Raw genomic sequence first — 25,513 nt, 5'->3', positions numbered from 1 at the left:
CAGCGTGGGCCTCATTAGTCTTCTTTAAGACTTTGAACCCTTTAACTGTAGAGATTTGAGTAAACTCAAATACTATACTGTATTGACTTTGAGTGTGGCGTTGATGGACACTATTGGCCCCCCACGATTTCATTCCCAAAAGAGATGGAGGATAGTCTACACACACAGCTGAAAGAATTACAGCAATATTGAGGTGTTTGGTAAAGAGTGAGGAGAAGATTATATAAAAGAAACATCTATTATAAAGTCTTATAATTATCAGTTGGGTTAGGGATAGTATCATGCAGTACATTATTCTTATTTGAATCATAGACATTAGTTTGTGTGTGTGTGTGTGTGTGTGTGTGTGTGTGTGTGTGTGTGTGTGTGTGTGTGTGTGTGTGTGTGTGTGTGTGTGAACATTAAAGAGGGTTTCATTCCTCCGATTCTATTCTATTCGATAAATGTTGTCTATTTAGATAATAATGGTTCTTAGAGACTTCCTACATGCTCTTCTTACCAGGTAACCATGATGTCTGTTTCAGGCAGGTGACACTGTCGGTCATCGGGGTTCAGGATTCTGGGAGTCAAGATCATTTCAGCTTCCACAGACACCACAGCTCGAGACCTATTCAACACACACACACACACACACACACACACACACACACACACACACACACACACACACACACACACACACACACACACACACACACACACACACACACACACACACACACACACACACACACACACACACACACACACACACACACACACACACACACACACACACACACACACACACACACACACACACACACACACACACACACACACACACACACACACACAAAATCTCACTTAATTCTCCCAGACTTTTAGGAAAGGCACAAATGTGTGAAACAAGCATATTTAAGGACGAGACAAAGCGCCTTGTACACATTCATACCTGTACACCGACACCTCCCCTGCGCCGAATGCCCCCACGATCAGATCTGCAGAGAGAGAGAGAGAGAGAAAGAGAGAGAGAGAGAGGCAAGGCTTCAAAGAATGCCACAGATGGGACTGATTTCAAGGTCTCCAGCAATCTTCATCAAACACAGACATGCCACATTTATCACACACACACACACACACACACACACACACACACACACACACACACACACACACACACACACACACACACACACACACACACACACACACACACACACACACACACACACACACACACACACACACACACACACACACACACACACACACACACACACACACACACACACACACACACACACACACACACACACACACACACACACACACACACACTAATGTAGCCTTGACTTTCTGATATCACCAGCATTTTCTTTATTTTCCTTTTACACATGACCCAGCCAAGACTAAATTCATAAACACAACATGCGTTAGTGATTGTGGGTTCATGTGTGTGTTCATATGTGTGTGTGTGTGTGCTGCGAGACAGGGACCCCATGCTGCATTCCAGCGCCATTAGAAAGTTCACATCGCTCCAATCACATTTCGCTAAGCAACAACATTTCCAAACAGTTCCTAATTGTAAGCAGCACCAGATCTCATCTATATGTGATTTGTATTTGTTTTTCATGGTTTTTGTGATGAACACACATTTTCGATTGGCTCTCATCAGTTTAAAATAGAGCTTTGTATTTAATGGCTGCGGTTAGGGGACACATACCATTGAAAGCCGCACACTCACATAGAAACAGACAGGCACACAAACGAGTGCTGATTAAAACAATGTGAAACTGAAGAGAGGCACTTAATGGATTCAAGCCACCACTGCCAGATGCAGCAAAACGTGTGTGATCATGAGAAAGACAGAATAAACTCATGCTGCCCAGTGAAAAGCAACTGCGGCTGCAGCTTATGTTACGTTTAATTAAATCATTTCTTTATTTTGTATTCATTAAGGGTTTGACCTATTACATTACAAAAAAAAATGAAAATAAAGGCAATAAATGATCCAAAAATGTATTCACAGAAACATAAAACTGTGAAACACATCATATACTGTACTCTTATTTGAGAAGCAACTAACTATCAGCGCCTGTCAGCGGGGAGTGCTGTGCTAACCGGGTTGCAGGCAGTATTGGACTAAGCTGCTGGAAGTGCACTCTTGTAGTGATTGCTTGTCATTTGCTGTGTCTTTCCTCTCCTGAGTATTTCAGAAGAAAGGGACTAATTGAATCTGAGAGAGGCACATCTGTTTCTGCCTTTGGCTGCAGTCACTGAGTCCCCCTGAAACCACAACATTAAACATTTAGGCCCTGTCCTTCTTCCCCTGGGGTTCGCTATGAGTGTGTGGCTCTCTGTGTGTACTGTATCGAAAATCCTGCACCGAGAAAGGACCTCAAGATGTGGATTTTTGTGGGGCAGTTGGAGAGGTACGGAAAAGGGGGAAAAAGAGTTCAGGAGGAGGAAGAGGGGGGAGTGATAGAAAGAACAGGGAGGGCAAAGGATAGTGCATTAGGCCCTAAACCGCAATCTGTGAAAGCCATCAGAAGCAAGGTGTGTTTTAGCAGAGCGAGAGAAACAGAGGACTGCAGTCCCAGTCCGGATTCCTCTGTCCATCCTGCTGTTGGAGTTTTATAACCTGGAATCCAACCCCACTGCCATGTGTTGGGGTTTTTGATACAGTAGTTGTCTGTTCTCCTTATCGTCACTCTTTGGTTTGCTTTCAAAACCACTATATGACATGAGACTGATATGTGGAGAGGGCACCTTTGGGGTTAAGTGTGTGTAAGAGTGTGAGTGCGCGCATGGCTGCTCCAAAGGGCTAAATCAAATAACGTCCCACTTTCCTTTCCCTGTCAATTCCATTTCCTTAAGTACAGGAAAGCTCGCCTGCCACTGTTGGTTTGAGGTGAGCGTGTATAGAGACGCACCGAACCACCAACGCACAAATGGGCTGATACACCAGTGTGTGCACTCTCATATACACTCCACTCATTGGTGGCAGGTATTGTCTGTAACTGAGCTGCTTGGGTGGATGGTGTCTGTCCTGGGCTGTGAAAACACAACCTCCATCCAGAGTTTAGACAGACTGTCAAGCTGTCACTGGCTGCCTGCCCTCACGGCCCGTTTGTCTGCAGGGGACTGGCCTCCATGATGAGATGCCAAAGGTCAATGGCACTCAGTGGAAAATGAGGCGGCTTGAGAAATAGAGGATATCTTAATTCTTGGATACATGTGTGTGATTTTAAAGCTTTGGTAACTTGCCAGCTACAATAAACATTGTAAACACTTTTTGGCCTGGAAGTACATATTTCACACTAAAGACAGGGGCAGTCAGCCGTTCCTAATTGGGGAGGAATTGATTTGGTGCATAACATTGAGGTTTGATTATTTAACTTTGCACCAACTTAACTTTTTAATAAAAGAAAAAACGATATGCCTGAGTAAACAAGAAGTGGCATAAAAAGGTAACATAATGTATAGAGTATTGCTCAAAGAATGTAATGAAATGTAATCTAAATGTCCATTTTAAGATGTCCCTTGATGATATTCGCTCTTCTTTTTCTGACTCACCTTTACTCACCGCTGGGTCACCAGAACCTCCTTTCACCCACACACTGACCTCCTTCTCCCCTCTCTCTCCAAGTGAGGTTCTTACCCTCATTACCTCTGCCCGTCCTACCACCTGTCCTCTGGACCCTATCCCTTCAAACCTCCTTCAAACTGTCGTTCCTGATATTCTACCGTTTTTCACCCATTTCATCAACACTTCTCTAACTGCTGGTCACTTTCCAAACAGTCTCAAGGAGGCAAGAGTAAACCCTCTCCTAAAGAAACCCACTCTCAACCCGTCCGATGTTATAAACTACAGGCCTGTCTCTCTCCTCCCGTTCCTGTCAAAAACACTTGAACGCGCTGTCTTTAAACAACTCTCCTGTTATCTCCATCAGAACAACCTTCTGGATCCGCACCAGTCTGGTTTCAAGGCAGGTCACTCAACAGAAACTGCTCTCCTTGCTGTCTCTGAGGAACTGCACACGGCTAAAGCAGCCTCCCTCTCCTCTGTCATCATCCTTTTGGACCTGTCTGCTGCATTCGATACGGTGAATCATCAGATCCTCCTTCGCACTCTCCAAGAACTTCGAGTTTCAGGCACTGCACTTTCCCTCCTCACCTTATACCTCAAAGACCGCACCTACAGGGTAACTTGGAGAGGGTCCGAGTCCAACCCTTGTCAATTAACTACAGGTATCCCTCAGGGCTCTGTTCTTGATCCCCTTCTCTTCTCCTTGTACACAAACTCGCTCGGATCTGTCATTAGCGCGCATGGTTTTTTCATACCACTGCTACGCTGACGACACCCAACTAATTCTGTCCTTTCCCCGCTCAGAGACCCAGGTCGTCGCACACATCTCTCCTTGCCTAGCAGACATCTCTCAGTGGATGTCTGCTCATCACCTCAAGCTCAACCTTGACAAGACTGAACTGCTTTTCCTTCCGGGAAAAGATTGTCCCACTCTTGACCTAACAATCAACATCGGCACCTCTGTTGTTTCCCCGACTCAGACTGCAAGGAATCTGGGTGTGACCCTAGATAACAAACTGTCCTTCACTGCAAACATTGCTGCAACAACCCGCTGCTGCAGATACACCCTTTACAACATCAGGAGGATACGTCCCCAGCTGACCCAGAAATCAGCGCAGGTTCTGGTCCAGGCTCTCGTCACCTCACGCCTAGACTACTGCAACTCCCTCCTGGCTGCTCTACCTGCATGTGCCATCCGACCTCTGCAGCTCATCCAGAATGCAGCGGCTCGTCTGGTCTTCAACTTTCCAAAATTCTCCCACACCACACCGCTCCTCCGCTCCCTTCACTGGCTTCCAGTAACTGCTAGAATCCACTTCAAGACACTAGTACTAGCGTACCATGCTGCGAATGGATCTGGCCCTTCCTACATCCAGGACATGGTTAAACTGTACACCCCAGCACGTGCACTCCACTCTGCATCAGCCAAACAGCTCGCTGCACCCGCACTGCGAGGGGGACCCAAGTTCCCATAAGCAAAAACACGTGGGTTTGCTATCCTGGCTCCAAAATGGTGGAATGAGCTCCCCATTGAAATCAGGACAGCAGAAAGCTTACACATCTTCCGGCGCAAACTGAAAACTCATCTCTTTAGACTCCACTTCGAGCGATTGAATTACTAACAAAGCACTTATATACTAATAAAGGGCTGGCTTATCTAAAGCCAGTTGAGTAGCACTTGAAATGTTTGGCTCTATGAAACCTGATGTACTTATATGATTCTGTTTTCTTCAAGGTTGTATCTTCCTGGTTCGAATGTACTTATTTTAAGTCGCTTTGGATAAAAGCGTCAGCTAAATGCAATGTAATGTAAGATGAAAAGGCAAACTACAAAAGATGGTCACTAAATATATGAATAGACACGGAGCATAGTAATAAATTAAACACCTAATTAGTGATCTAATGACCCACCTAATGAACCCTCGCCACCACACACATGCAAATCCTCAACCCTGACATGTTTCTGTGCCTGTAACTCTCTATGCAAGTTGTGTGATTGACAGGTAAAACATTGTCAGTTTTTGACCTCTGACCTCATGGTTGAACCTGAAACACACCCGTAGGCAATCTGACCCCCTTCTGATACACAGCTGACCCCCACCTTAACTCCAGCCTTTAGCCTGAGCATTAGTCTGCCTATTGGCCTCCATTGCAACAGTGAAACATCAACTCTGTGTCATGCTCTCCACCAAAGTTATCTGTAGTTTAATGAAGCCCTATCATGTGCAGTTGAGTTTAACAGTGGCTGACTTTTTTATTGCTTTTCTGCCTTCTTTGTCATCTAGCGCCTCTTCCTGCTTTCATTTCCTACTGTAAGCTTTAAATAAATACACAAGAATGTGACATAATCTTGTAGAAAACAAAACCACCAAAGCTAAAAGTGGAGTTTAATCATCCTCCTTTCCTCTCTCTGTGTTCTTGCAATAGACTAATAACATGTAACCTCTACAGGAGCATATGGCATCTTTAGCAGGCCCTCCAGACGCCTGAGCAGTCCTCTCATAATACTGATCAAACATCTCGGCTCCTTTGAACAGTGTGACTTTACTACTTTGCTAACGACACTCGTCTGTGTGTGTGTGTGTGTGTGTGTGTGTGTGTGTGTGTATTTGTGTGTGTGTGTTTCACTTCCGCCAGCCAGCTCTCTAATGACAGACGACACAAGTGCTGCACGTCTTTTTGTGTGCATGTTTATTTGGTGTGTGTTGGCAGAAAGCTATGCCACCCGTGAGTTTCTACTCCACCAGCCTTGGTTTCAACCTGCTGCCCCTTTGTGTGTATTAACTGTACAATGTTTTTAATCCGGGATCTCTGATTTGCTGTAGGTCTGCACAAGGTCTCGCTTTGACCCGGAGCCTGGCAAACGCTCAACATACACTCTCTAGCTGCCAGTGAAACTGATCAAAGCCACACATGTGAACTTGTGTGTACTCCTGTGTGTTTATTTCCCTTGATATCCTGTTTGTGGAATGAAGAAATCTGTTATAATAGCAAAATGAAAAGAAAAAAGGGAGTGGGGGCAAAGAAAAGAAAAGGTAAAACTAAACAAATTCTCATTTTCAGGCTAATTTGTGGAAGCACAAAGCCAGAGTAGTGCTGGGAGCAGAGTGGCTCTAAATTAGGGAGAAAATTAGGTAGTAAAACTGTGGTTTTACAGGCCGGCTTTGTTTAAAATGGACATTTTCTGTTCTAAAAACTCTAGTATATAAACAGCTTTGTACTTCTCCCCTCCTTTGCAGCTTTCTTAGGATCGTAGTGAGGTTTTTAAAGATATTTCTAAGGTCAGAAGGTGGAGGCGTCTGGTAAAGTAAGTAGGTGGCAGTTGTCTGAATGTAATTTGATTGAATGCTGTATTGTCTGCTCATAGTTTAGGGATATGGGTTGAGGCTTGAATGTCTGGCAGACTGAACATGCGGATAATGTATTATTATGCTTCTTTCTTTCTCGCTCTCTCAATCTTGTGTTTTCTCTCCTTCTTGAGTACTGTAAATCCCTAAAGAATTGATGCGGCAGCAGTTCATTGGCACTCTTTCCTTTACCCCCTACTTCTGACTGATGACTTTAACAGAGAGGAGAAGAAAAGCAAAGCTTGAAAACATGGGAATGGTAGGTAGGAGTACATTGGGGGGGAAGCATGAAATGTGTAGGTCAAGATTGAAGAGGAGGGAGGCTGTAATGAGAGGAGCTGCAAGGAAAGTGGAAAAGTAAAAGAATGCAAGCTTGAGGAAGAATTTTGACTGTAAGATGGGGAATTGAGTGGAGACGCACTGACTCGCGAGTGTGAGTATTTACCAGGATACTGATTGCTGTCCAGGTCCTGGCCTCCTCTCAGAGTGAATCCATATCCAGGCAAGCTGCCACTGGGGGTCCTGGCCGCTTTCAGCTCTTGGCTCAGCGTCAGGCCTTGCGTGACCACGTCTCTGTTACCGTTGAAGATCAATACTCTGCCTCCACGGTCCTCTCCTCCGAACGGACAGCCCACTGCCACGTCTAAGGGATGACACAAACACGTATGGTTTAGACATCAGCAGGGATAATGCCCCCCTGAGACAGAAGCAGAGGAAAACATGCAGGTAGAAGGAAAAGAGTTTGACCGTCCTTTACCTGCACTGGGGGATTACTGTATGTCAGCATGGTCATTTACCTCTTCTGTTATTTCCATTTATTTTTACTTATCTTAAAATCTTGTTTATATCTTTTTCTGTCTGGGCACTGTTTGAGTTTGAGCTAAATGTTAACATCAGCATGCTAACTGGCTCTCAACTTACTTTGTGTTCAGGATTAAACAATGCAGATATAGTATAATTAATTAGCAAGCTTTAGAGAGGCTGACATGCATTTATTTAAATGTAAGTCCCTAGAGAAAGCCAGGCTATCTGTTTCCACCTGCGTCCGGTCTGTGAGTTTAGCTAATGTCTCCCGGCTCTACCTCAAAACTTGCCAAACAGATATGAGGGTGGTATCAATCTTCTCATCATTAACATACTTCAAGCACCTGTCCTTATATGAAAACTGTATGATTATTCTAGCATACTCTTGATGTCCAGATATTGCACTGTCCTGTATAAAAGTGACCCTCAGTACTGTATCTGTCCATACACCTCTAGACATCCTGTTTGTCTCCGGACCCCCTCTCTCTCTCAGCCTAAACAACTAGTTCCACATGAAGCAGATTGTGGGGTAGTGAGCATAAATGCAACCATGTGTGTGTGCAAGTGTATATATGAGCCTGTGCGTGCGCACGTCTGTGTGTCTATGCGTGGGGATGTGTACATAACTGAATAGCTGTGCAAAAAAACATCTTACTTTAAGAAAAAAGTCTTCAAATAATGTGAAAGTCGCTTATGGGCATCGCTCAACAACTTCCCACACAATGCAGACATCCACAGCAAAACAGCAGAACACCCACTGTGATCACTGAGACCAAAACTATAGTAGATTGTCTCGCTCAGAGGGGAACAGGCTGACACTGTGTGAGCAATGCAGACAGCCAGAGAGGATCGATCAAAAAATATATTAAAAACAAAAAGAGCCAGATGGCAACTTGAATTAGTTCAATTGTAACGTTTCTTTCTACAGCTGACATTGATGAAGCGATGAAGATGAGAGGAAATGGGTCTGGTTCTGCTTTTATGACAACATTTGAAAAGGAGTGATGAGGCCTCTGTTATGTGCAAAGCAAGAGGCTCAGTGTCATCACAGACAGAAATGGTATCTGTCAGTGATTATGCAAACGAGGGCACAGGTAAACCCTGCTGAAAACCCTGGTCGCAATGTTTTTCTATGGTGATGCCATAACATAATGCTGAATAATTAAATAATTCCCAGACATGGACTCATTAGATTAACTCTCAACAAGTCTTCTCTCTACATGTCACATCAGCCCGCTCCATCTCCTCCTCAGAGACGGTCACATCCAGACAGACAGCCTGATGTGATTTACAGTCTGTTACAGGACAGAGAAAGCTTCAGTATTGATCCAATGGTTATTGATCTGATGGTTAAAGCATTTAAAAGGGTGGGACACACATTAACGCAGGCTGTCTATGAATGAATAAAACATAAATCAGCGGGATTGATGTCATATGAAGCCAAGATGTGCACCAGTTCATTTATTTTGAAAGCAGCATTAAACATGCTTTGGCTTTATGTAGCATTTGGTCAGCAGGCGGACTAGTTTGTGTGTGTGTGTGTGTGTGTGTGTGTGTGTGTGTGTGTGTGTGTGTGTGTGTGTGTGTGTGTGTGTGTGTGTGTGTGTGTGTGTGTGTGTGTGTGTGTGTGTGTGTCTTTGTTCAATGAATGTGAGGATAAAACAAACACATTGAAGAGGAATGAACACTGGGCTGCAGGACAGAAATTCCCAAATGATTTTATCTTAGGTCACATCTGGTGAGTTAAAAATAACTCCAATCCACACACACTCTTACACACACATGGCCTTATCCATGATCATCACAGGAGGAAACAAGTTCACGCAGACAACCTTTCATCGCCGCACTTCCTGATTGGCTGAAGAGCTTAAAGCCTTCTCAAGCAGCAGCATATGATAGGATCTCCTCCGTCCGAGACAAAACAGACCGAGAGGCACAGGAAACACATAAAAAGATTTGTCTGTCATCGAGAAACGGCAGATGGACATAGGCAGACAAAGACAAGGGAAAGAGGTTAATGCACTCACACAAAATAAATGAAAAGGATTCTGTTTAATTTCCCACCTCCTTCTCATTTTTCTTTGTGTTATCGCTCTCATCTTGTATATTTATTTAGATGAACTTCATCTGGCTCAATTTCCTTTTTATCTCGTCTTTCCCTTTTCTTCTCGGTCTCTATCTGGCTTTCATCCTCTCAACATACCATTGTATCCATCCTGGTTGACGTCTCCTAGCGGTGCTATAGACGTGCCAAATCGCCCAAAGGTGTACATGCCGGTGAGGGGAACAGGTTTGGAGAAAGTGAGTGGGGCCATCTGCAGGTACAGGTAGACCTTCCCCACCTCTCTGGGCTTGCTCTCCATCTCCCTCTCCATGTAGAGGGGCGCCCCAACCAGCACATCGTCGGTCCTGGGAGCATAAACTGAAGTGTCAATGGTTCTATAGACAAAAGAGAGTATGTGTCTAGGGTGACAAAGACATGTTCTACCTACCCATCTCCATTAAGGTCAGTGACAGCCACTGAGTAACCAAAATAGGAGGCCATCTGAGAAATGGACAAGGAAAGGGCATAATTATTTTGTAAAACCAATCAGGTTACATTACTTTATTTAAATGTATGTTCATGCCCATTCAAAATGAATGAACACCCATATCAGCAGTTTACATGCAGCCCTGCAATATAGCATAAAATGATGCTCCTACAGTACCTGTTCCCCTGTGAAGTTCTGGATGAAGGTCAGATTGGTGGAGTTGATCATGACAACCTAAAAAAAAACAATAGACTGTCAGAAACAATACAGAAGGATAATGAAACACCAGACTTTTCCTTGAAGCACTTAAAGAGCAAACATGGCCAAGCAGTCTGACAAACAGGCACATGAAGAATGCAAAAAAAAGAGTCCTAAACCCCATAAAAAAACTTTTATTCTACTGAAACCTCTTTTCTTTTTTTCCCAGCCCTCCCCCACCGTCATCATCTTTGTGCCTTTACCATTTCCCCCCCTCATCTTTCCCTCTTCCCCCCCCCATTTTAACCCCGGTCGATGGAGAGACGGATGGGGGAGGCTGAGAATTCCTTCATAAGACCTAAAATAACAACCACATGGGGACAGCCGGGGGCTACACGTACACACACAGGAGGACACACGTTGGAGGACCCAATCACAGATTTCTCAAACACATACTAAACCAGGATAGGCTTACGAACACAGACAGATGAGGATGTGTAAACACAAATATTAAAACACCAGCTCAAACGTTAACTTTCATGCAATCTGTTTTGTCAGATTGTTCATAGAGGAAACCTGATCAGAGTTGACAGCCACTTCAGTGCCAGGCCTCAAACATGGCCGCCCTGCATCTCTCATAATGCTCCCCCTACTGTGAGCTGCAAGCCCCCTCCTCCATGACACCTACAGTGCACTGTCTGAACAGGAAGGAGCACAATCGTACCACAATGTCCAGACATAAAACACACTGTTGCAAAGTGTGTGTGTGTGTGTGCTGTGTAAAGAGTTGCACTGCAGGTTAGGGTTAAGGGTCGTTTTTGTGTGGAGAAGGGTTAGTGGGGTTAGGTGGGGTCACCACCCTCCACATGCAGCGGAAGCTGTGCGTCATTAGGGAGGATTGACACTCTCAGCCCTGGGGACATGTTCCCATAAGAGAACACGAGACACACCACAGTCTACATGGACACACATACAGTATGTCTCGCAGCTATGTAGATAATTCATATATATCTATGAGCACATTAAACACTGGAATCATATATGAAACACTGAAAGCAGATGCATGTAGAATACTTTATTGTCTGAGTGTGTGCCTTCACTGTATTTCTTTAAATATTCTTTTTATTGAGTCAGGCACAATGAGTTTACATTTATACAGTTTTTTTTCCCCTTTCCCCCCCTCCCGGTCCTAGCTAGTAAATTAAATACATTTAACTAAATAAATAGATACATGTATAGGTAAAAGTAAAGTAATGTAGAAGATAATATTAAAATACAATTATTAGATAAGGAAATAAAGAATAGTAACAGTAATACATGTACCCATATACTCACATATGTATACCCACATATACATATACACATACATGTGTGTACATACTCACACACATGTACACATGCACATACATACACGTACGTACATACATGTATACAAAGACACTGTATTTCTTATCTCACTCAGGTCATAGACTGCCACACATCATTTAAGAAATGTCAAGTTTAAATAGCATACAGATGGCGGGGGGGGGCGAAACAGAAGTCAGATACTAAACAATGCTTGGCATGGAGTCTACAAAGCTCTGGACAAATTCTGAAGGCATAAACAACATCCTTCCAAAATAAATTCCCTAATTTCTTGCCTTGATGATAGTGGTGGTGGAGATAAGTCGGACACAGCTAAATCTCCCATAAGTTTTCCACTGGGCTGATATCAGGGGGCTGCGAAGGCCATATATGATTCACATAATTATTATATTCAATACTAGTATTTGTGTACTATAATGCAACGAATGTCAACTGTATGTAAGAACGGTTGCTGCTGGAATACCAAACTAACTTCTTTCTTTCTGGGTTTGCTTGTCAGTTCATACTTACATATCCAAAGTTCTGTGCTCCTCTTGGGACTCCGGCTAGCACTTCTGAGAAACACAGAAACAAATAAAGACGTAAATTAGCATTTTAATGTGTGAGAAAGACTTATAGAGGTTTTTGTCAAAGGCCTGAACCCTCAAATCCCCTACCCAGCCCATCATGTCAGAAGGGCAAAGTGCTGCTGAGTGATTGGGTGCTCTGTGCTTGTGTATTGATTGATGAGTGTGGAGCTGTGGACTTATAGGGACGATCTAAGGGACCCACCCAGAGAGAGAAGACAGGGTCCCCCCTTTCCTGCCCTCCAGCTCTACCCAATAGGCTCAACCTCAAGTCTATAAACCAGAACTTCCCAGCACCATCTTCACTCAGAAGTCCCAGTTAAGACCAGTTCCCCAGTCTGAAGGGGGTTTGGCAAACAAGACCACAACAAGTTTCGTACCACAACACATCACATCAACGGGCATGTGTAACCTCTTAAGGCTCACTTTAAGACCCCCTGACATGTGTTGTGCCGGAGGGGGTTCATATGTGGGGTTGGTATGCTATGGGGGTATGTAAACGCAAGTTGTCCCTTAAAGATCCCACTAAATGGTGATTATCAAAGAGGCTCTGATAGACAGGAAATTATGAATGGAAAGCTGGAGCGGCGTTTGGGAGAGGAGGGTCTCATGTGTGTGACAGAGCTACAGAACAGTAAGTGTGTGGTGACAGTGTTTGAAGAAAAAGCAATAAAGAAAATAGTTTAAATAGTTTAAAAAACTGATGTAGCGTGACTGCGGTTGGACACATTTGATATTTTTCTTTAATAAAAGAGCTGAATCTTTTGTTTTGATTCATTTGTGGTGCTGAAAAATGGATGGCAAGTCACCAGAGTGTATAGCGGAACAAATAAAACGACTTGTACATTTCCTGTCATCATAACTTTTAATATTTATTTTGGCAAAAATAACCCTGTGCAGTTTTCCCATCCTGCACATCTTTCAGAAAGAAATCCTGTGTGTGCGTGCCTGTCTCTCATCCCACTCAATATTTCAAGCCCAGAAGAGATTCTGGACTCACTCTAGACCTGAAGAGGTCTGCCACTAATCATTCTAATCAGTCAAAATAGAGGAGAGGAAATCCCTTTATCAGCAGTTCCCGAAGTCCTGTCCCCTTAGGGTCACGACCCAGACATACAGAGACGGTTTTCATTACTGCCTCTGAGTTCAGACCAAGACACTGTCACCCAGCTGTCCACTCCCTATCCCTCACCCTGTAGCACCCCTCTCAGTGGTCCTGGCGCTCGGCCATAGAGAGCTTTAACAAAGTGTTGATGCTTTCAGACGTTGCATCAGGGTGCCTGCTGATGTTCTAAGTGAGGGATTCATCTGGTGCAGCATGTGGTTAGTTGTAATGAATTGTTGGCTTTCTCACCTTGTTCAGAGTCTCCTGTAAACTCCCCCACTGCCACAGAGTAACCTAGAGAGAAATTGGTTGCACATGATGACACACAGCCTTGGTGAAAACTCAGTCTGCAATGCTCTGTGTAAACTGTGTGTGTAATGCAATGTGTGAAAGCTATTCAGATGAAAACGGTTTGTGTGTGTTTGTTTTGTAAATGCATGTTACCGAGGTAGCTGTCGTCGTGTGTGTCTTCAGCAGCTCGAGTGTGTTTCTCTCCTGGAACCCGTCTCAGCACTGCCTTCAGAGAGTAGCCGTTCAGTATCTCGGCTATCCCCGCTGTCATTACCTGACCTGCACAAACACACACACACAGAGATAAATAGATAAAGAAAAACAAACACTCAGTGTGAGAGTTGGGTGAGGGAAAAATAAGGGGTGAGGGTCACATCTGTTCACGGCCAGTGGTTTCAGCCCGGAGCACCGCTGCCCTTTGCTAAAGAAACATAGAAACCTGCTGCACGGAGCTAACGACACATGCAAGTCTTCCCTGAGGAGAGCTAAAACACATCGTTGGCTGAGGAAAAGCTGGAAGATCCTACTTTGTTTCTCTTAAAGGAAAACGCCTGTCCTCTCCTCAGCAGGGATTCTGAATTATAGCTGAGCACGCACAAACAACAATCTTCCTCTGCTGTTGAACAAGAGGTCAAACAAACAAATGATTTGTATCTACGGCTGCTCTGAACCTTCCATAAATCCTCCTTAAAGGTTGAGCGCATGTGCACCGACAGGGAGGCAATGTGCCCTCTTAACCCTCCCTCCGACTCTTCTTTCACCACCCTCCCTTTTCTTATCCCTCACCCTTCACTATAGGTTTATCTCCCAGAATAACACATCACTATATCAACTCATTATTAAACCTCTATCTGATTGATGAGACACCGTGTTACAAACTGTTAACACATAAGTCATTGCAGCTCATTTGAAGTGGCCTTTTTATCCAGAGATAACAAGAATGTATATACAGTAGAAGGGTTGAGTTTTTTATTAAGATGACTCAGGCTGAAGGCTGAAGATAATCGTTATATATTAGAGCCCATAAAATCCAGGCTGAGTGCTTTTATAAACATTCGGAGGAAATGTTTTAACTGGAGGCAGCCAGCCTTGCCACGCTGAGGGCAGAGAGAGGGAGCAGTCCATTAGACTGTCTGTTATGCCTGCCAGTGCAGACTTATATGCTGGACATTTATTATTTAACCATATGAAATAAAAGCAGCGATGCCAAACAACAACCCAAAACCATAACAACATAATAATTGTATAGCAGTTTTTAAACATCCATCACTGAGTGGTCAATATCTAGCGAGGGATTTTACTTTTTTCGAAACAAATGAAGAGCTGTTACGTGACGGATAGGGAGTTGAAAAGAAAGGAAAGAGAAATTAGTGGAACTCATAAGTCATTGTCTCTCTTCTCCCTGCGAACATCTGCAAAACTCCTCTAACACACACACTGTCACACACCTGGAGTTGTGGGAGTAGCGCCACACTTCAGCAGCTGAACTCTGACACAATCTTGCTGTGTCTACACCTATTAAGAAGTGTCACCCCTCTACTCTACCATCTCTGCGTATTGAGCAGAAGACCCATCTGTCTTCTTCTCTCTCTATGTGTCTGACCGCTCAAGTCTCATCTTTCTCTCCCTGCAGCAACTTGTTTCTGTCATCTCCTTAACAATCATCTAACGCTCGCGCTGTCCTCCCTGCTCTTTCTACTCTATCAGTCTTTAAATTCTCCCCTGTCCTTCTCACCCCTACAGCCTCTTCCTCTCATTTAAAGTGTTTCAAGTCTCTCTGCACTTTATCATGGGGCAGAGGGGCAGTACCTCCACACTCCATTACCCCCCGATCAGCTCATTATGGAACCCAAACACCCATTTCCTGTTACACTGTTACAGAAGGCGACATGGAGAAAAGGAGCGACCGAAGGAAAAAGTTAAGGAGAGCCGTGAGGAAAAAGAGACACAGTTCTTTCACCTTTTCCTATGTAAGACTCCTGTAATGGAAGTGAAGATTTGGCAAGTGTGCCTGAGCGCATGTGTGTATATGTGGGCTGTTCTGACTGTTAAACTCATCTCCATTATTTTTCTCTCATTTGATCACTTTCCCATTTATGAAATCATTGCAAGAAAGAAACCAAACACAGGCTTAGACACTGTGGCTGCAGTTACCTTGCCAGTAAAAGCTCCCAGGTCCTCCTACCACCAGCATTCCTTCCTGGAATAAATACAATTAGTGAGGGTTAGTCATGTGACATATGTTTGCGTCTGTTTCAAACTAGAGGGGGAAAGAACTTGTGTAGATGTGTGTGCATAGACATTTTGAGTCCGGCTGTCATGCCTGTTGACATCCTGGGAAGAATGACAGCTTCCTGTACAGGAGGGTAGAGTTTGACCATGAGACAGAGGCCAAAGTTCACATTGACTATACATTGGAAGAATGTACATTTGGTCAGCAGGCGGACTAGTGTGTGTGTGTGTGTGTGTGTGTGTGTGTGTGTGTGTGTGTGTGTGTGTGTGTGTGTGTGTGTGTGTGTGTGTGTGTGTGTGTGTGTGTGTGTGTGTGTGTGTGTATGGTCTATTGTGTTCAGAGGCAATGGGTCACATCATGAGTGGAGGCTCCTCTAGGGACAAACTTGCTCTCATCTTCCAAGGGTCCATAAATCTCAGAGGGGAGTCTCATGTTTTGAATAAACCCCTCTTCCTGTTCTCTGACGGGGGACAAGATGTGTGCAGGGGGTTGTCATGGTGAAAGAGTATGACTGTTGCAGCAATCTTTACCTTGGTGAAATCCACACTGAAGCCAGCCTGGCAAAACCCCTGTCCCTCTGGGTCTGGATCATCTGAAAACCACAAAAACATACATTTCAAACTCTGAAAAAAAGCATCTTATTAGTTAAAATGTTCCGGAACAAAGCGTTACAATCAGATAAAACGTTTTTACAACTGTAAAAAAATAAAGAAAACTCATTACTGTTTCCATAAAGCTGTAGAATCACTGAGGTGTGTTTCTTCGCTGCGTTAAACTGCACATGAACACACAGAATGTATGTGCACATAATAAATTATTCTACAGTTCAGAGGCACCCTGGGGTGAAGCTTAATGATGCGTAACAACACACGTGCACATGTTAGCAAAGTTTGAGTTATTGTAATAGTCTGAGCGGTCGTAGATTATTAATGTTAAGATGAAGCGAAACAGCTGTTGGAGGCAGAAAAATCTTACTTGCACACATAATAAAGAAATGCTTCCTCTCTGTTATTCCCCTTTTGAGAATAATTGAGTTTTCAATGTGATTACTCGAGACGAGATTAACTCTAACATAGAGATCTTTAACAAGCTTCCATTACTAGAGGGAGGGTCAGTATGAATCTGTGTGTATGTGAGTGTGACATTTTCTTTTATGCAGAGCGGATGATGGAGTGGAGGATAAGGGCTGTGTTTGATCTGCTGTTTACGATGTGCCACCTGATAGCCTCCATTTCTCCTTATCGTACTCTGCTGGTGCCTCATATCGCTCTTAAGGGTGAGAGAGGTCGCAGGAAGAAAGTAGAAGAAAAAGATAAAAACTGGAGATGAAGAAGGGGAGGGGGCTAGGAAAATCCCATGAATCCCATTTACAGAACCCATGACAGAAAAATTATGACAGAGAGAGAAAATCAAGCCAACACGTTTACCAGTCTGCTAGCACTACAGGAATGCACATATCTAGACATATAGGCTTTATTTGGGCAGTTTCTAAGAGAGATTTGGCAGATACACTATGAGTCACAGAGTTTTGTCTTTAAAGGTGGGGTATGTAATTTTGGAGAAACCAGCTCGAGTGCGCTAGAATTTGAAAATACACAACCGAAAAAAAATCTGCCTCTTCCTTAGAGAGCCCCTCCTCCAACACACACGAATGCACACATGACCAATGAGGGCACGAGATAAGTTTGTGCACAGATGGAAGGCTGACAGGCAGGTAGGCCATCCACTTATTTTAGCCGGGCCGGCTCAGATGATTGGTCGTGCTTTTTACAGCGCCACGGCTTCCACAGATGACATTTTTTAAATGTATTTATTGTCAAAGCATTTAACATATTCATTGCTATCAGGATGTTAAGAGCATTCCATTGGATATAACAAAAAGTGTTTTCTGAAATAAATTACATACCCATAAAACATGCTATTAACAGTTCATATGGAGTATTTCTTCAGTAGATATTAGTGTCAAGCACAACTGTTGTGAAGTCAGTGGATTACCAACAGGCTGATTTTACAGGAATGAATTGTTTCAATATACATTTCAATGCTATAAACACAATATAATGAATGTTAATTATAGTGGTTTGGAGGAATGAATCTAAGAGACGTATTCACCAAAACCTGAACAAATAAACTATCTCCATTGCTAGATCCCACCAGAATAAGGGAGAAAAGTTTCGGGTAACTCCCTAGCCTAAACTTGCGTTTTATAGGCTGACATAAAAATCGGTTTCACTGCTTTTAAACTTTATGCAATATTATGACTAAAACTCAGATGCAAGATACGGTATGTAAGGACAACGTCTGTTGAATCCATGTATTCTGAATGCTATGGTTAATTTGTGGTCACAATGACAGCAGAGAGAGAAGGAGAAAAACAAAAGGAAGGGAAATTGGAAAGGAAAAGGGCGATGGAGACAGTTTGAGAGGGGGCTGACGAGTGACTCACTGGTCCTGCAGGGTGAGTACTCTGCGTAGGCGCTGAAGTTCTGGACGGCAACATAGCAGGTTCCCACTGGTTCCTTCTCCCCGCTCATCAGTGTCCGCCAGTGGTAGAGAGGAGCACATGCCTGCACAACAAATAACACTGCTTTTCAGAGATGGCAAAAGTAAACACATCCTTTACTCAAGTAGAAGTACAGATACTCGTGTTTAAAGTAGAAGTACTGACTAAACTTTTTTACTCAAGTAAAAGTAAAGAAGTATGGGCTTCGAAATGTACTTAAGTAAAAAGTACCCATAACTAACAACTGTTTTATAGAGTAACTGACCTCCCTTTCTATTAATAGAACAATAATGTCACTGTTAGCTAATGAATGTTTCGATTTTCGATGAAAAAGTTCTCATTGGTCCCTTTTGTTTAGAGAAGACCAGGAAATGATGGATACATGGATCGTGTTCAAATCAATTGGCACGAAATTACTCTAAATAATAAAGGTCACACCACCAAACACAGATTAAAACTAAAGTAACTAACCTGTTTTGAAAATGTAAGAAGTAGAAAGTACAGGTCTTTGTGTTACAAATGTAAGAAGTCAAAGTAAAAAGTCGCCAGAAAAATAAGTAGTTGAGTAAAGTACTGATACCAGAAAAATGTACTTAAGTAAAGTAACAAAGTATTTGTATTCCACTACTTCCCACCTCTGTTGCTGTTTAAAGAAATACTGACTTAGAAAAGCCCCAAAATGTGTCTGTAAATTGTCATTTCCATGCATGTATGATACAGGTGCATTATATCTGATATCAGATGATGTCATGTTCACTCACCACCACTTTCCCTTTGTGTGTCCTGATAGAGGCTCCAAACCACTGATGAGACTTGAACTCCACAGGCTCCCTGGTGCCGTTTACCTTTATCATTCTGTTATCTGGAAAGAGAGACGGAGACCGAGGGGAAGTGGAAAAGACATAAAGAAGAGAATGAAAGAGACATTTCATAATGACGCCAGTAAAAGCTGACATTGAATGTGGTAATGTGGATACAGGCCTGAAGCTCTGCCCGAGTAAGTGGAAAGCATTTGTCCTTGATAAGCAAGAACAAACAGCCACAGTCTTAAACAGGCCTATAACAAACATCAAAACACCATTTGCCCCCCGAGAAACAGACATTTGTCAGGATGCTGGGGGCTTTTATTTTGCAGTCAAAGCTTTTCCTATAAAAAGTAACAACACTTACTCTCTAACTGGTTGCTACACACACACACACACACACACACACACACACACACACACACACACACACACACACACACACACACACACACACACACACACACACACACACACACACACACACACACACACACACACACACACACACACACACACACACACACACACACACACACACACACACACACACACACACACACACACACACACACAAGCATTTCCCAGCCGACTAACAATAAAGTGTCAGTATGGGTGTGAGTGCATGTGTGTCTTTTCTCTGTTGTAGATATTTTCCAGCGTTATTAAAGACCAGCTGGGTCTCTTTAGAGCCGTGCAGACCCCTCCACATTAAACATCTTCCCCTGGCACATACTCACACACTTCAATACGCAAATACACACACATACAAGCATATTGCATAGAGGCAGGTGTACAGTGGTGGTTAATAAAAACGTTTACTCACAATCCGTCTATTTCTGAATAGGTTTCTTGCCCACAATCATTTACATAATAAAAAGTAGATATTTCCTACTTCCAGTGTGTGTGTTTTTTTTATTTGTAAGAAGAATCGGGACTATATTGAATAAGAAAGCCCATCATTATCATCATAACTTCAATCTACAGGTTAAAGAACCAGATTCACTGCTGGAAGGAAGTTATTTTCTCACTATTTGGAAATTGTGGGTAAAGTTAGTGAATGAGAAATAATGTATTAGACAAGACTGACTTTAATGTGAAGCTCTCAGATTTGTGTCTGAATGAGAAGTAGATATATGAGAAAAGAGCAAGATTGCTTCAAGTTTCTATGAAGAAATTTTAAAAACAGTTGGGTTTATTTCTCTAAACAATGATATGATTAATGCATGTATCTATTTCTTTCTGAAGCTGATTTAATAGCAATGGATCAGCAAGAAGTAACAAAACACCAGGTTTGTTTTACTTTAATCATGGACATGCAATCACTATCACCATATCAAGCTCTTTCTCAACCCCCCCCCACACTACACTGGCATGACTTGACACATCTGCATAACGTCACAAACACACACACACACACACACACACACACACACACACACACACACACACACACACACACACACACACACACACACACACACACACACACACACACACACACACACACACACACACACACACACACACACACACACACACACACACACACACACACACACACACACACACACACACAGGTTCATAAACACACTCAGGCACATGTGAGGCTGATGTATGGATATACAGTGCACACATGTGTTCACCACTTGTGCTGATATCTTTTGAGGGTATATGTGTCTCCTTGTCTGGTTTATACCTGTAATAAAAGGTCTGCTGTAACTTTAGAAATATCCACCGTGGCCACTGTCATCAATCAACAACCTACTCTAGTGAATACACATGCACATGACAACGTTCACATTGGTTCCCTTGATGTTTATTCTTATAGCCCCCAAACCTGAAATCTTTCTCCAAACACTTAACACTCAAACTAAGCCCTTCTGTGAAAATAACACATAATTAACTTTAAGGAGAACCAAGAAAATAGTCCTTACTGAGGTCTACCCTCATCTGCATGGAGCCTTGCTTTAGTTCAGGCTGAACAATAACGTCCTCAGCTGATCGGCTATCAGCTGCTTCATTTAAGCTTCAGAAGCTCATTGATACATCAGCTGAATGGGAAGCACTAGCTATCATCCAATTGTATTCATAGATGTTTTATAGCGGTGGATATAACAGTTTTCTTCTGATTTCCTCATGCCAGTATCTCTGCTGCAGCTCCACCCAAAGCCAACAGCTCTCAACTAATGCATCTTAAATTCTTGTAGATCCAAGGTTAAATGTGCAACAAAAAGTCTGTTTCTCCTCCATCTCTCTTATTGTGGTCCTCACAAAGATGATAGAAGTTTAATACGGAAAGATTCTGAAAGACTAAGAGAGAGGGAGATAGATGGATGGAGACCGAGAGGGTTGGGGAAAGGAGACAGGGATTCTTTTTTTTAAATCTAATAAAAAACAGACCTCACCCAATCCCCTCTGAAGGGGAACTAAATTCCCATGTGTGTACAGTTTACCCCGCCTCCTCTTTCTCGCTTTCTCACTTGTTCTCTCTCTCTACCTTGTGTGCACACACACACACTATACTCGATGGAAAAGCGTGCATCAGAGACATCAGAAGCACAAACATAGGCGGATTACACAGTTAACCTTGATGATAATATATTGAAAACCATAATCAACATGATGTAAGTTTGTACCAGTAAACCCGCCAGCCACCTTTTTCTGTTTTCTTATTCATGCAACAGCAAATGAGCAAACTCATACACACACATACCAGAAACACAGGTTCGTAAAGCCAATGGTTCCAAATCACATGGGCCACCTATGGCTTTAAAAGGACCCCCTCAGACCTCAGAGACATGAACACAAGGTACATTTCCTTTTTGTTCACTAAAGAAGTTATTCCTTTCCATGCCCTACAAGACAAACCCTGTACAACAGGAGTTTACAGGCCATGATTATATCCAGAGGGGCCTGCAGGAGGTCTGTCATGAATTAATTTTGATCCGTGACATGAAAAAATGTAAAGAGCTTTCAAGTGACTTACTGGAACCATCAAAAGGTATCTGTCTGCAGCTGTCTGGATGTCCAGGCCAGGGGCAGTAGTAGACAGCCCCAGCCTCCACAATACCAGGCTGAGAGGTGTTTGCCTTGGGAGCCCCAACCAACACACTGATCCTGGTTGAAAAAAAAGAAACCCAAGGTACATGCAAGACATGCAGGAAAGTTTATATATGCAAACTTGTATACAAAAAGCACAATTTCATCCATTTCTGTTTGTATACTTCTGTTTTGCTCTGTGTGGTGGACATTTGAACAATTGCTTAGCCTGTCCTATTACAGTACGTGCAGCTTCAGAGAATAAAGCAGCATTTATTTTTCATCTAAGTTAAAGTTTTCACCTCACATCATTGAGATTCTATTCTTTTGACCAGAAGTTTTTGCAGGTTATATTAGAAGTGGAGGTAGAGTGTAATCAGGACCATGATGGGACAACCTAAGTCCTGAAACTCACGTGTTGCTGTCGGAGGAAGCTTGGTAGAAGTCCACAGAATAGCCAAAATAACTTCCATCGGGTCCCTTGTAAACCGAAGGATGCTCTGCGTAAAGGTTAAAACTTCCAACTCCATTTAGCACCGACAGCAGCCCGAGTACAAACATCCCACCGCAGGAAACACAGTCCCAGACACGCTCCATCCCCGAAGAACACCAAGGAGCGCACTATTCCAGAAAAATGAGAGGGAATAGGGAGAAAGCAGAAGAGGGGGAGAAAGAGCGAGAGAGACAGAGATGGTTTCCTCCGTGCAGGTGAGGTTTGTCCTAGTTTAAGCGCGCCAACTTGCTGTCACTGCTCTCCCCCCAAAATGCCTCCTGACACCCTGAAACCACCAGGTCTTCCCAGAGTCTCAAGACTACACACAGCCGCGCCCCCGCCCTCTGCTTAAAACTTTACCCCCTACACACACACAGACACACACTTATACACTCACACACTCACACACTTACACACACACACTCAGACCACATCTGAGCGCGCAACGGGACGGGCGCGTCACCGCTCCTTTTATGGCAGAGACAGATTTTCTGCAGCGAATTGTGAGTTTCACACAGAAACAATAAATAACATTAAGTGAGATTAACAGCCACCATGTCAAATGAGCGCAGAATTATACACAGAAAGCACACAAATGCAAAGAGTTGTGCTTCATATATTAGGCTACCTTACACCACTTTGTTAAACCTTAAAGCAGTGACGCATTTCTTCAGTTTGGCATAATCTGATGTAGTTGTGTCGGTAGGTTTAATTAATATGTCGATTTAAGGCAGAAATCTCTTGAGCTGTGTAAATGCATGCAGTTTTGGACAGGTTACCGTTTCACTCAACACCAGGCGATATTCCCAATAACTAAACCTCCGAGGAAACATACTTCTCTTGTGCTGAAAATAATATCGTGCAATGAAACAGTTTGAAGAGGTGACGGGTGAGACCAGACTATAAAAAAATGTCTTATCCAAAAAATCTATCAAATCGTGTGCAGGGCAGAGAAAAATAGGAGAATGTCCCACACACTTTGAGCCAAACTCGAGTTTTTTTTTATTAAACTAAGCTTTACAGGCACATATGATTAGTGCTGAATTAAACTCCACTGCCAGTCTTGCAGTGTAGCAAAGTGGAGCAGCACAGTGTTTTCTGTCAGGAGAGTTGATAAGAACCAGGTGAGAAGGTGAGGTAAAGAGAATGAGGAGAACCCAAACTTTGACCTGCCAGATGGAGAAGTTTCTCACATCCCTCTACCTGCTCTGCTCCTACAACACACATCTATTCATCAATTCATCCATTTATCAATCCCTTCTAGTTTCCTTTTGCATGGTTTCATTTCATTTGTACAAACTTGATTGTCACATCCTTTTTGTGCAACAGGGAAGTGAACATGTGTGTGTGTCTGGGAGAGAGAGAAAGGAGAAAAAGAGGGTCGGTTCTTCCTCATCTGCTTCTGTGTAAATCTATGGAGAAAAGCGAGAAAAAACCAGAGCACACAAAGATGAATAAGTAGAAGATGGTGAATATGATGGAGTGAGGAGGCAGCAGATCCTCTTCTTCTGCCTCATGTGTTAGGATGCCAAGTAACTCACATTAAATGCAGCTCAGTTTCAGAATGTGCATGGACTATCATCATTTTCTCCACTGTCTTACATCCAATAAGTTCTTCACAGATATCTCATTTCCAGGAATGCACACACTCACTCACACACTGTTCAGGTTAAGTCCTGTCTGTCTGCCAAAGTGCTGCGATCACGGATTTCCTGCAGGTTCATTCTGGATTGATTATGGCACCAACATGATAGTGCTTTATATTCTACACACTCTGCCAACGTCTCTCTTTACAAACTCCTAATGCGACTGTTAGGCAGACAATTGTGACACATTAGGCCCACATTCTGCATTAGACAAATCCATTAGACACACACCCAGCTAACATTAACACACTACAGTGGACAGATGCATTCTGGAGCCAGGATATCTGCAGATACACACACAAATGCATAAACATTTAGTTAGAAACTCCAGAGCCAACTAAGTACTTAAATGGGATAAAGTATTTCTCCTAAAACTTGCCGCTTGTCTTGAGTGGATACTTATACACACACACGAGGGTAGTAACAAGCCACTTATATTTCATTTATGTTCTCTGGGGAATCTTAATGACAAGCAAACAGAAATATGTAGGCTTTTTATGTCTTAAGAGCTAAAGTCATGCTTAATTTCCTCAAATCTCTTTTTGTATAAAAGTCCCTCGCACGTTACCATTAATTCTTAAATACAGCTATTTGTTCGCATGCCTCTACGGTGAACAAAGGGAGAAATTAAGAAATGTCTTGATTATTAAGAAAATTGGGGTTGTGTTTAACAAAAGCAAATGTCAAAACATACATTTGGATGCAGCTATGTTTGGCAACTAGTGAGCAGACGACTGGATAAATACTGAGTTGTGTGCTGATTGACAAACGACATTTTCAACAAGAATTTATGTTGACACCGGGTGAGAAATTGATATAGGAATGGTCATTTTGAGGGTGATATATTACCTTAAGTCACCTTCAATGTCTTGGAGATTTAGTGAATTACTCATTTAAAGACCCTTGGGAGAACAAAAAACAAGTTGGTGTTTGATTTAGTGTTAAGGGGATCCAGGCAGACCATAGACATCCTGAAACCTGAGGTGGTTGGGTGTCAGGATCAGGATATTTATGA

General features: G+C 42.9%; 1 protein-coding gene across 1 annotated transcript in view; it reads right to left on the bottom strand.

Annotated features, from left to right (window-relative positions):
* Positions 1–25,429, bottom strand: part of itga8 (integrin, alpha 8) — a 45,321-nt gene extending 19,892 nt beyond the window's left edge. Inside the window, exons 1-15 of the mRNA XM_079640506.1 lie at positions 22,775–25,429; positions 22,307–22,437; positions 19,276–19,376; positions 18,458–18,578; positions 16,542–16,603; positions 15,933–15,978; positions 13,932–14,057; positions 13,737–13,781; positions 12,327–12,370; positions 10,431–10,487; positions 10,215–10,267; positions 9,926–10,131; positions 7,364–7,561; positions 935–980; positions 500–607 (exon numbers count right to left, since the gene is read on the bottom strand). Of these exons, the coding sequence (XP_079496632.1) occupies positions 500–607; positions 935–980; positions 7,364–7,561; positions 9,926–10,131; positions 10,215–10,267; positions 10,431–10,487; positions 12,327–12,370; positions 13,737–13,781; positions 13,932–14,057; positions 15,933–15,978; positions 16,542–16,603; positions 18,458–18,578; positions 19,276–19,376; positions 22,307–22,437; positions 22,775–22,956 (1,526 nt within the window). The 5' untranslated portion in view covers positions 22,957–25,429. The remainder of the gene's footprint in view (positions 1–499; positions 608–934; positions 981–7,363; positions 7,562–9,925; positions 10,132–10,214; positions 10,268–10,430; positions 10,488–12,326; positions 12,371–13,736; positions 13,782–13,931; positions 14,058–15,932; positions 15,979–16,541; positions 16,604–18,457; positions 18,579–19,275; positions 19,377–22,306; positions 22,438–22,774) is intronic.
* Positions 25,430–25,513: the final 84 nt, after the last annotated feature.

The sequence above is a fragment of the Notothenia rossii genome (assembly GCF_949606895.1).
Source record: "Notothenia rossii genome assembly, chromosome: 7".
Classification (NCBI taxonomy): Eukaryota; Metazoa; Chordata; class Actinopteri; order Perciformes; family Nototheniidae; genus Notothenia; species Notothenia rossii.
This window is presented reverse-complemented; position numbering and strand designations above follow the sequence as displayed.